The sequence below is a fragment of the Acanthisitta chloris genome, unplaced genomic scaffold, assembly GCF_000695815.1.
Source record: "Acanthisitta chloris isolate BGI_N310 unplaced genomic scaffold, ASM69581v1 scaffold6053, whole genome shotgun sequence".
In the NCBI taxonomy this organism is placed as follows: Eukaryota; Metazoa; Chordata; class Aves; order Passeriformes; family Acanthisittidae; genus Acanthisitta; species Acanthisitta chloris.
The window spans coordinates 4,014-17,344 of record NW_008666452.1 but is presented as its reverse complement, the minus strand read 5'-3'; the positions used below and the strand labels follow the sequence as shown (position 1 = coordinate 17,344).

The 13,331-nt window shown below is 38.4% G+C and overlaps 1 protein-coding gene across 1 annotated transcript in view; it reads right to left on the bottom strand.

Annotated features, from left to right (window-relative positions):
- Positions 1–13,331, bottom strand: part of RGS12 (regulator of G-protein signaling 12) — a gene marked incomplete at its 5' end in the record, with an annotated part of 44,050 nt that overhangs the window by 27,627 nt on the left and 3,092 nt on the right. The window contains 3 exons of the mRNA XM_009072110.1: positions 3,079–3,222; positions 4,337–4,429; positions 7,548–7,717. Of these exons, the coding sequence (XP_009070358.1) occupies positions 3,079–3,222; positions 4,337–4,429; positions 7,548–7,717 (407 nt within the window). The remainder of the gene's footprint in view (positions 1–3,078; positions 3,223–4,336; positions 4,430–7,547; positions 7,718–13,331) is intronic.

Sequence of the window (13,331 nt, the reverse complement as noted above, 5' to 3'; positions counted from 1 at the left end):
CTGCTCAGGTGCTGCCTGTCATGTTTGTTGGGCCTTCTAATGCACTGTTTTCCACACAGCAAGCTATGGCAAAATACTTTTGTAGAGTTAGTTTTGCCAGCTTAACATACTGAAATGGCTCAGCGCAAAGTCCGATGCACCCTCAATGCCATGTCAAAGAGACAATCCAGTATCAAGTATTTCCCACTTCAAATTCTCCTCACAAAGGGGAATCTCTCTCTCTCACCCTATGCAAAATAAAATCCTTCTTTGACCACAGGTACACTGGCAAAACTAAAAAAGGCAACTAGTTTCAGAGCACATGTAGTCTTCAGGCCAAGTCTCAACAAACTATTCGGTATACACAACACACAAAGCTTTGAAACAATTTTGAGTTCTGTTGGGCTTGAAGAATAATACTGTGGTGTATGTCAAAACAGTGTAAACTACAGAGGAGCAACTACAAGAAATCAAAATGCCTCAGTCTCAAGGACTCACAGATGCACTGTTGACAGATGGTTATTGGGGGAATATGGTAAGTACAGTCTGCAAAATCCAACACAGATGCAAAAATCAAGCTAACACAAATACAAAATACTTCACCTGTCCTTGAGCTCTTTAAGAAAATGAAACTTAAAAAGGTTACACTCCTCAAACAATCATATTATTTTAAACTGAATGCATTTTGTGCCACCTAAATATAAGACGTGATTCTATGGCACTGCTAACACTAATACCTTGAATTTAACACAGCCTCAGGATGAAAAAGAAAGCCTTGAGCAGTTGCCCCATCACTGAATCTAGCAGCAAAAGAAGATAAATTTGTTATTGCATGCTAGGTGGGAAGAATAAAGGAAAAAATTGCAGAGTACTAAGAGACACAAGAAGAGTTACTGCAGAGCTGAAGTCTGCAGATTAAATATACTTAATATAGAAAAAAATTACAACCTTTTAACTTCGCTGGACGGAGTGATGAGAGCTTAACTAATTTACCTTGAGCTGATTATCATCTGCCCTACTATGTTTCTAGCCCACACTACATCCATGAATTCCTATATTTAGTATTATTATCATACTAATTTACATATCTTAATGACTTCTGCTTATTTGGAAAAGGCTGGCAGATGCTATGCTTGTTCTTACGAACGAGGAAAAGAAGCTTATCTTAGAGAAGCGTAGTTTGAAATTTATACATAAACAAGACTAGAAAAGCTTACATCCATTTACACAACTCTACATGAAGTGCAAGGTATTTTATTCTTATTTTAGTATCTTCAAGTGACCTTCACTGCCTTGCACCCAGAAACACTCAAAACGCCAAAATCCTAATTAGGTATTTTGGCTGCATCCACACTGCCTTTACACCTCTAACAACAAGTTCAAGAGTAAATTTGTCAGGACATGGGCAGAAAGCAACTTTCAGATTGTTGAAAGCACCAACAAGTGGTGCTTGACAAAGAATGGCCTTAGCCATGCTTTCCAAGGCACTTTCCCACATACTTTTGTACCTCCACACTCCCTATTCCCCAGGATCCCATAACACTCATCCAACAACCACCACAGAGCAACAACTTTGCAGCCTATGATCAGTGTTGAAATCACTAAAATCTTGTGAAAGGCCACAAATGCAGAGCTTTTGCTTTGTTAGGATGGCATCACTATCATGAGATGGACTTTGAAAGCCTGTGGGTGTGTTGCAGCAAGTGCACACACCTACAACTCTGTGTTCTCGAGGTCATGCCACCCACAGAGACCACAACTGACCTGCTGCAGAACCACAACTTGGTGAAACCATGATAGTAAGGACCATCAAGGCAGCTGATTACCCAGCACTGACCTCAGCCAGGCAACATACCATTGTACCTCAGCCAGCACACCTGGCTCCAAGGCCTCTCACTTCAGTAGAAGTAAGTCTCATCCTGCTTCACCTGATTTTTCAGTGGGAAGAATGAGTCTGACTGAGGGATCTGACTGAGGCATCGACAATTTGAGATAAGCAGGTCAGGTGCAGACAAGCCACATGACTGAGTCTGGACTCACATCTTCACTTCACATGAGCTTTTTCTCCCACCTTATGAGCCCTTCAACCTGAGGATACAGCATTTCCAAAGGAAGAAAAACTGCATCAGCCCAGTCACCCAACTTTTAATGGGCTCCATCAAACAAATAGGAGAGGATGAGGAGGAATGCAGGCATAGTCTCTAAAACACCAAAATGAAAAATGCATGAAAAAAAGGCAAGATGGTGACTGATAATTCCCACAGAAGCCTCAGGCTTTGGTAGATGTCTAGGTGGTAGCTATAATGCTAGAAGCTACCGGACCAGCAGTCAGACCTACCTTTCTATCTCTACTTTGCAGATGGAGGATGATACAACACCCAACTGCTCAGATTGCCCCAAAAACACATGGTCTGAGGTTGCACACTGAGTAAGATTGTGGCCTGCTTCATTAAAGCTATAGCCTTGATTTAATAACATGATCTCAAAATTACTTCTACTAATAAACTGTTAGGGTGGGAGAGTTACCAAAGAGATCACTTAGGTGAAAAAGTAAGAAACTTAAATTCTACAAGAAATGTAAAGTGTATCCTGTTGTTACATAACTGTTCTGAACATCAATAATTATTTAAAGCACATCCACTTCAGAGGCCTTCAGACACAAACAGCTGTAACAAGCTCTTTGTCTGACAGTACAATTAAAGCATAAGGGAAGGACTCCTTTAATACAATGTTTTACAAATCACTTAAATGAAATTTAGACATTATTTGTGTAGTCAGCTCTCCAGTAAAGAAAAGAATAAGCAATAATATGCAAACACTGTATGCAATGGTGTGCAACACATGGAATTATTTACTTGCACTAAACCTTCATTTCAATACTAGTATTTTTCAGATTATTTTTTAATGATTAATTTCTATGCATAACAGTAGAAGTCAAGCAGCCTTCCATTATACAGCCTTTTCCTGTTCTGCTAACAGAATCTAGATGATCTTGATCTCAATGTCTTTTTCTAAAGTGTACAGCATGTGAAACTGTTTTCATAGATTGTAAAGGACAAGAAGAGACAAACACAGAGCATTCATGTTTACTATGGTTACCTGAAGTTGCTGTTCCTTGAACATATCTGGATGTGGAGAATTGAGTATATCATCTGCCAACTGTGCTTGGCTATCAATATTAACTGGGGTTGTAGCTTTGCTACACAAGAACTTGCTGAAGATCTCTCGAGCTCTGTAAGAAAGCTACAGAAAAGAAACATTAAATGTATGTTGGCTTTAAAACCATACCTTTTTAGATAGGTGTTTCTTACACTGACATATTCCACCCAAAAATCTCCAGCCATTCCTGTTTCCTTGATATTTATAGTTTTCATATATCAGGATTTTTTTAGTTTTAGGCATATAAATAGGTTTGTTCTTTGAAATTGCAAATATTCATCAAATAGTTCTTAGGTAGTAAAAGTTGTCAATAAAATAAAAACTAAAATAATCAAGCTATGAAAACAAGGAAAGTCAAGCACAGCAATTTATTTCTTTTACAAAGAGAGTAGATTTTTTTAGATTTTAGACCTTTCACATAACAGTTACTATTTAAATAAATCCTCCAAGATTAAATTCCTAGAAATTTGAAAAAGGTAAGTATATGTATCAATATTTACAGTCAAACCCATTCATTTTTAACTTGTTTACCTTCAAACACCCACATCATGGAAATAATGAAAAAACACCAAACTAAGCTCAAAGCCTTTAAGGATGGTGTTCAGAAAATACACTGTTTGAAGACAGAAGAAAGTGAGGAAAAAAACCCCTTAGAGGTCCACAAAAGAGCAAAGAGAGACTTGGAAGATGAATCCTTTTCCACCATGTAAACCTGACTAGACATGGCTGTGGTTGCCAATTTGCACAAAATTCACCAAAACTGCCTGACCAATGTAGGACTACCTTAAAAAGATGAGATGGAGATTCTCATAGTTTTAGAACAAACATGACTACACTTAGAGCAGCAGATAATCTAGTTATAAACACATTATGTTGGCTGGTGGAGGAAGTCTTGCTGAAAGAGCGTACGAGGACTCTCCTTGCCACGATAAATTAGATTGCTCTGCATTCCCTTGCCTTGGGCTACCACAGCTGTCGATTCTCAACATCCAGTATACCTTACCTCATTTTTACAGAACTACCTCTGCACTTCACTGCAGTTTAAATATGTTTAACATCTTAACTTTAGGTCAGTCAACCCTATTTCATGATGCCTCAGTACAAAGACCAAGCACAGCTCCAATCATTTAAATAACCTCAAAGAAGTAACAATTTTTGAAGAAGCAACACCATGTACTGAAACACAACACTGACTTACCTCTTTTTTATCATGTGCTGGTACATGGTTAAAATATTCACAGGCCTGCCAAAATAAAATATTTTCTTCACTAAATTCTTTCCGTAGAAATTCCTACAGGAAAAAAAAAAGCAAATAAATAAACATCTCAAAGAAAAGTTACTTGTCAATTCAAACATCATATTTATAATCCCTTCTAAGTTTGCATAATGGTAACTTTTCAATCCGTCTCACAGTCCAGTTTTTTTAGAAAGTAATGCATGTCCAATACATACCTAGTGCTTCTCCTCTTTATCACTTCTTTTTAAATGTATATAACTGAGAAGAATCCATCAAGTTGCAATCAAACAATTTCCAAGTACAAAGATGAAGTTTGAAATGTCATGTTAAGTAGTGTATAAACTAGTGAATAAACTTTTAATAAAACTTTAAATAATTTATAAACTACATTTAAAAATGACACTGCAAACCATCTGTCTTTAACTGCAGCTCTGCTGACATAGCAGAGTAGAAGTTCATCGAGCAGTGCAGCTACTATCACATAGAAAATACAGAAAAATCTTTTATCACTGCTTGCTGATGTGGTTTCATGGGCTCTCCTTGAAAAATACTTATTTAGAGGGAAAAAATATCTCCCAGTACAACACACAATAATCAGAAGATTTATATTACAGCTTGCTAAAGTCCAAATGAAGACTAGGACCCCATTCAGTTGGAAAACTCTACAACCACAAACTGTCCTGTATTCAAATCTGTATAATTCAACATTCTTTCAGCATCTTACAATGAAAGCATTTGAACCATTAAGGGGGGGAAAAACTATTTAAAAATTAACTTGGTTCTCTAAAAAAATTATCTAGACACTTTTGTAATTGGAACAATGCTAGATTATACTTTAGAGCTTTTAGGTATCTGTGTTTAATTGGAGATATTATTCTAAGTGAGCCACAAACCACAACCTTTATTTAAGTGTCACAATGGTATCACTGAAGCTTCCTTATCATCCAAGGCAGCCTCAGGAAGCAGTGTAATAAGAATCTCCACAGAAATACTTAAGAATTAAGTTTATTTGTGTTTTTCAGATTTCCACAGAGTTTAGGGAGTCCAACTGTAAGAAAACAATTGAGATAAGCTACAATGCAGGGAAATTAAATCCCCTAGAAAGCTCTCAATTTAAATTAAAAGTTCTTCAGATACATAACCTGAGACATCAGATGTATAAAAGACAATCCAGAGAGTAGTCAGGGGACATTTCTGCATTTTAGATGTAATTACATATTAAAAGATAATCAAATTAGTGAGCAGGAACTGGAACACAACTGCCTACTTCCCCACTCAGCATACTATGAATCTACAGTCCATCTTGCTTGCTTTGTGGCCCCACAATTTGGGTATAGCTGGCTGTACAACAATTCACCTTCACCAGGAAAACTAAGTGGTGCTCCAGCTGGAACATTAGGTCACCCCACAGTTGTCACACATAGCTGGGAAGCTGTGGATGTTGGTCTGAACCCCTTGAGGTTAAAACCTGCAAACAGGTCTCTCACTTCCTGGCTGACTGCTCTAATCAGCAGGTTATTATGCAAAGAGTTGAGTATTTGCAAAACATGCAAAATCTCTCCTCGAAGAGTAGTTCCTGCTCTGTGACAAAGCTGTCCTCAGGAAAGGCAGATGCATGCTGAATCCCAAATGCACCGAGATGTAACCATGAATTAAATGCTGATGCTCAGTGTACAGAAATCTGTAACTGCACAGTGTTATTACAACCTGGTTGCAAATTAGTCTAAGCAATGGCTCTGGACATCTCCTGGGCCTTGAGAAAATGATGGTGCACACAATAAACTTCAGCATTCCCTAATTGTTCTTTAAACTAGGTATTTCTTTAACACATGCACTTTTGCAATGTTTATAAAAATAAGTCCTAATTAGAATAAAATTGGGGGTGGAGGGGGAGTAAAACTTCCAGAATATGAGGTTGCCTTTTTGCTGAAATGTAATATACCTTTAACCTTTTAATTTGCACGTTAATTAAAAAGACATGAGCTACTCTCTGTGTTTTTGATAGGTTTTGAACTTTCATAGGAGTAAAAAATTGCTGCAATTTCTTAAGTGTACCTAAGTAAGTTTACTGATGGTTTACAAGTAACTAGAAAAGCCAACTAAACTTTCAGTAGCATCCCCACAAACTACATAATTTTTCAGGTGAACTCTAACATCAGATCAGAATTGTCATTTTTCTTCCAGTCTGACAAGAATTCCTACAGTATCTAAGCAGAAATGCTAATAACTCCTAGGCTACTCTGCTAAACCACAGAACATAATATCCAGGATATGTTACTTTGCTTTCATCTTCTCTATTTCCTCAAACAGATGTTCATTGTTAATGTGGTTTTTGGGTCCACACACCAGTTAACATGGAAGTCTGGTTATTAACTATTGTGATATCTTAATCTTTTTGTATCAAGTAAAGGAGTCTTTGTGAGTTACTGCACATTCCAATAATCTATGTCTCCTACACTACAGGTTTCTTTATATTCTCTTTGTGAAAACTGTTCTTGTGTAACATATTCAGAATCAGCAACATACTCTCAGTGCAACAAAGCAAAAGTATATACACTCAATTTCCTTGCATGTAAAAGAGAGATGATGCTATTTACAACTTCATAAATGTGCAGTGAAGAACCTTAATTTATGCTCTGCAATACTCAACACTATTCCTGCAAGTTCCAGCTTTAACCAGCGCTCTTAGCTACCGTAATTACTTCCAAAATGTATTTCTGAAAACCTTTTACAGGAAGATAACCCACTATATCATTGAAAAAACTTGTGTGGCTTCCAACGTTTCAGTAGACAAATGTGAACAGTTACCTATTCTCAGGGAACTACTAAAACTACTTCCTTTTTCTTGTCCAAAGGCTACAGATACAAAAATAGCAACATGTTTTACAAGATGAGGAAGGTTTCTAAAAGTTCACAGACAAAGCAAAATATAGCTTCCATTTTTATCTGAAACTTCTGCTATGCATAAATGCATGGCAAGATATGTCTTACTATGAACTCCTATTCAACCAGTTTAAACTTAGAAAGATGCTGAGATACCAACTGAGCATGAATTAACTCCCATCTCTTGTCCTGTGCAAGGATAGTGTCAAGAAAGAAAAAAGAATACAGGAAAACTACTGCAGCAGTATCATGTGTTTTGAAAGGCCTCTTATCGTCCCTCAAAACTCACCGAAAAATATTTAATACCAACAGAATCCTGAAGAAGTCGCTCAAATGAAACAGCCCAGCTTGCAACTCTTCTTTCTCGAAGTCGTCGACAGCTCTGTACACTGGGAAGACTGGCATTGCTACTAAGGCTGTTTTCACTGATGCAGTCTTTTAACTCACTGCTATTCAGCTCTGTTAATAAAGGAAATGAACAAATGTGTCAATAAAGTACTCTTCACTTCTATTCTTCAAAGCTGTTTACTTGATTTATCACACCTCCTGCCCAAGCTCACAGTAGCGCAGGCTTCAAAATAAGCCTCTCCATTTTTATTAAGAGCACTTGCTTAGAAAAAAAGCAATTCCAAACATCTCTCAAGTTTCTTCTGTTCTACTGCAAAGAAAACTAAATTAGTTTCTTAAAACCAGTCTCCTGCCAGAAAAAAAGAGGGTCAGGCACAAAATGAAATCTTTTTCTCTTGTTGCACAAAATAAAATACCTTGGACGAATTTTCCTGCTTATATTCCTCACCCCACAGACTGCACTCAAGGAAAGTACACCTTCAAGAACCCACCATTCACCAGAATGTGGGATAAAATCTATTTGGTGATAGGAGATAGCAAAATTTCATATACATTTAAATCGGTAGAGACAGTGAATCTGTGAAACTTTACACTGAAATACAAGATTCCTGTTAAATACTGAAAGTTTAGTAAAGGAGTCAATTGAGGAAAAGAACATGAAGGAAAATGAGTTATTAATGGATGATCTTTGAGGTCTCTTCCAACCTGGTTGATTCTATGATTCTATGATGCCTTCCTCATCCACAGCAAGTAGAAGCATCAAACCATACATCCCCAACTTATTATGGTTTCTGACAAAAACAGGGATCTGTTACTCCCTTCCAGACTCCAGCTAAGATACTGGAATAATCTAGGGACCCCAAGATGAGAAAGGAACACATTCTTAGATCTTGAAAAAAAAACCAGAAGTGCTTCTGTATTCTGAAAAACATAGAGAGGTCAGGAAAAAACAACCTTGTGCAGCAGCTCAACTAATAATTTCAAATACTGACCCCAGATCATCTTTGTCATATATCAGTACATAGAATATGCAGACAAAAAAAATCTTGAAGTGACCACCTGTTCACAGAAGTGGAAAGGTGAACTGCTTAGAACAGGGTTCTAGTTACAAACTTGTCATTTATTTGTTGCATGCCCAAAGAGAGACAGTAGAGTCTCTCCATCTCTCAGTGTACATAAATGTAACACTGGTATAGTACCCACAGACACACTTCACAGAGGTGATCTAAGGTTTAATTCATTGTGAAGACAAAACTAAAGCCTTATCTATCTGGTTGGATCTCCTAATGGACCCTGCTTTGAGCAGGACAGGTTGCACTAGAGAGATGCCAACCCAAATGAGATTCTGTAATGAAGGGAATGAAAAAAAAGCAGGCATTCAATTATTTGTAAAATAAGCAGTAACAGACATGACAAAATAATATTAAAATTAAAGAGATGGTATATTCAATAATTTCATGCCAAATGGAAAAGCAAGTATGCAGCTCACTAGAAATGTAAACAGATTGAGTAAACTAATCATCTCTGGAGATCAGGAGAAATGCCTGAAGATTGGAAGATGGCAAATGTCAACCAGTCTTCAAAAAGGGCAAGAAAGTGGACCCAGGGAACTATTGGTCAGTCAGCCTCACCTCAATCCCTGGAAAAGTAATGGAACACCTCATTCTGGAGGCAATCTCTGCCCACATGGAAGAGAAGCAGGTGATCAGGAGTAGTCAGCATGGGTTAACTAAAGGTAAATCATGTTTGACAAACCTGACTGCCTTCTACAATAAAACAACCGCCTGGATGGATGAAGGGAGAGCAGTGGACATTGTCTACCTTGACTTCAGCAAGGGTTTCAACACCACGTCCCGCAGCATTCTCACTGGCAAACTCAAGAAGTGTGGGGTGGACGAGTGGACAGTGAGGTGGATTGAGAACTGGCTGAGCAGCAGATCCCAGAGAGTTGTGATAAGTGGCAAAGTCTAGTTGGAGGCCGCACTAGTGGTGTCCCCCAGGGTTCTATACTGGGCCCAGCATTGTTTAATCTATTCATCAGTGACTTTGACGAGGGGACAGAGTTGGCTTCTCGGCAAGTTCGCTGATGATACAAAACTGGGAGAAGTGGCTGATACCTCAGAGGGCTGTGCTGCCCTTCAGAGGGACCTCGATAAGTTGGAGAGATAGGCAGAGAAGAACAAACTGAAATCCCACAAGGGCAAGTCCAGGTCCTGCACCTGGAGAGGAATAATCCCAAGCACCAATACACGTTGGGAGCTGACCTGCTGGAGAGCAGCTCTGCAGAGAAGGACCTGGGGGTCCTGGTGGACAACAAGCTGTCCATGAGTCAGCAGTGTGCCCTTCTGGCCAAAAAGGCCAATGGAATCCTGGAATGCATTAAGCAAAGTACTGCCAGCAGGTTGAGGGAGGTGATTCTCAACAAGGATAATATTTAAGGACAACAGTAATGCATCAGATATATAAATATTTTTCTTAGCCTAATCACCATATTAATCAGAGCTAATTACAAACACAACAAATAATGCCACATTTTCTTATATAAATATTTATTCACTTTTTCCTTTAAGGCATAGGAAAGAACATAACCAAGTCAACTGTTAGCTTCATTAGAGAATACCTGTCACCACAGTGAAACTATTGTGAAAGAAGCTAATGTGAATCTGAAGAGAATGATATCTAAATTTATTATCTGAAGTATTTTGCTTTAACTCTGCAGGTGGATACATTTTATTTTACAGTCCAGGATATAAATAGACACCCACTTCTTGATAGATCTGGAACAGTTTCAGATACTGCCTCGCTCCTAGAGGGTTCAATCCCCAGCGTTCTCCAGTGATGAATGATGAAAATTTCCTTGTTCCTTCCAGGCAAAGTCAGAAAGGTAAACTCATCCCACATACCAAACCCTTGAAACCTACTTGGCTGACAGAGGGAAATTAGGGAGCAGCCACACAAAGTGCTCAGCTCTCGATCCAGGAGTCACAGTGCCTTAGGACTTAGAAGGGATTGCAAAGTGGCAGGCACAGCAGTCATTAGCTGGTCAGCCTCACCTCCCTCCCAGTGGCAGCCATTCAATTTCAGAAGGGAGACCAAACTGCAATTACAGCCTCCAAGAGTTTACACCAGTGAGTAACTGCTAGCTACCTTTAATTGCTAGCAGCTGCTCACTCTCTCCAGCTCCTCAGAGTTACACTCACTCTGAACTTCACTGGGTTCTCCTTCCTCTGATACTCTGCCCACTCCAGAGGTCCCATGAAAACAAATGAACCAAAATAAGACTATTTGCAACAACTGTGAGAGCTACTGGCACAGGTTCTCCAACATGTTAACGTGGCATTAAGGGATTACTCATTCCCAGTAAACTGCCACTGTTCTGGTGGACTTTATTTAGTTAATTCAGACTTTTTTTTCCACAAAGAACTATTTGGATTTATACTTAACCCTGGCATTTGCTTTGGTTTTCTTTAAAGCAGAAATGCAGTCAGTTTGCTTTTGAAATCTGTAGAGCTTTAGACTGGGGTATCTGTCAACCTGAAAACAATGCAGGACGAGGCTGTTTCCCAGAAAAGGCTTGGTAATTCTAGTTTGTTTTACCACACCAATCAACAGTTGCACTTAAAACAGTTATAGCCTAGTGCAGATACACCATTTAGAATTGAGAAAAAGAAAAATCAGATGGACATAAAAAAACTTCCCTAACACTAGCACACAATTTATCCAAATCATGCTTAAATGAATGCTGTATAAGCCATAACTGCTGCTCCATTCCTCTTGTGGAGGAATGTTTCCTACGTAAGACGTCAGCATCAGGTTTCCTAACTCTCACAGCTCCTGCATTCCTAGGTACACACAGCCCACCTTGAAAAGCAGGAATAGAGGAACTTTCCAACTGGGTCACATGTTTTGTCTAATGACCACTCTGTGTTGAGCATCAGAGAAAACAGAGCCCTGATTCCCACCCTCCAACACTCTAATTGCAAGGCTGTCGTGCAAAGTGGACTCCTCCTCCTCATAAAGTACTTAAAAAAACAAAACAAGGTATTGGGAACCTTGGGATGCCAGAGAAGCTTAATCTGAAAAATCCCAATTCTGCATGGACAACTCTGCAGTGCTGAGAACTTTCCAAATGTCTCCCTTCCTTTGCCCAGTCAGAAGCAGCAACTCAACTTGCATTACCTGTAAAGGAGGCTTGTTGCTCAAGCATCCCAGGGACCTAAATTTATTTCTGTTCTGTTTGAAAGCAACCATACCTAGTGAGGAAAAACTACTTTCTGTGCAAGCTCATTCAGTTTCAATTATTGCCTTTTAAAAATACAGAACTGACACAAAGTGCCCTCTAAAAAGTCCTCAAAAACCAGTATTTTACACCTTTTGTGTTTATGTATTCTCTGGAGGGTCTTAGTTTTATTTATTTTACAAAACCAGCATTGCATAAGAAAATGCATTTAATCAACTATATCATGAAAGTATTCAGGATAAAATGGCTTGGAAAGTTTGGATTTAAATAACATAAAACATTAAGCCTGAATACAATTCACGAAGGATATTTTTATGCATTTGTTTATAAAATCCATATAAATTTTTCAACCTACAAATACTTTCTAGTATTGTGAGAAGCTAAACATCTTCTTTGCAACCATCGGAATGCAAACACTCATATCATCAAGATATTCTAGTTAATCACTAAATGCATTACCTGGATAAAGCTGATAAGAACCACTGTGGTGCCACCTAATCAAATACTTCAACCTCTTCACTGCAAGCCATCCTTCTGAATCCATACCAAGTTCAACTGTAACGTCCCGGAATCCATTGGGTGTAGATTAGTCTTACTGCGCAGCACACTGTTCCTCTGCAATTTTGGGATGAGGGAAACTAACGCATTTCCCCCAGAAATTCCTGGTAGCCTTTAACACCATTCTAAACAAATTGATTCTTTACCCTCGTGGCTCCAAGCAGAGGAAAGCAATAGTATACTTAACACAACGCATTATAAAATGCTGCATAAATAATTTAAAGAAAAGACCTTTTGCCACTGCTGCTAAAGGAACTTGAATTATTTATGCTACAGTGGAACAGCTACAGCAAGCATGCAGCACCAGCGGAACTGACAAATAACTCATATGCCTGTTGGAGGAAATAATCCATCTGTAATTATAGTGTAAAGAGCATAAACAGTGTTTTGTTTTATTTTGTACTTCCTTGCGGATTTTTTGCTCTGTCTTCTTTAGTTACTTTTTAAAAACCCAGTTTTACATTATTTATTATGGTAAGCATCAGCCTCCTTTCGAAAAAGTCTTTAAGAACTCTCTACCTTAAGAAAATTCTTTCCAGGTGATGAACATTACAAGCAAAAATCAGCAAAAATTACAGCAAAGCAGTATCTTAGGAAAAAGATGTGCATATAGTATCTGTTAAGCTGAAGTATATGGAAATAACAGACTTCAGCTTTGTGGAACTGATCTCTGTGGCGAATAGCAGGTAAGAACTGACTTAAACATTCTCATTAGCTCAGATACCTCACCACCTCTCTGTCTGAGAGATGAATTATGATGTATTCCTCTTGTATGTCCTTTGACCTTAAGGTTTTTCCTTTGTAAAGTGCCATCCATCCAGATATAAATAGCAAAGTGAGACATTAGCTGGGGACTATTGATCATCCCTGTGACAATTCAGATGGCACAGTGCTCAAAACATCAGCTGCAGCCTGCGTGCTGTGTAC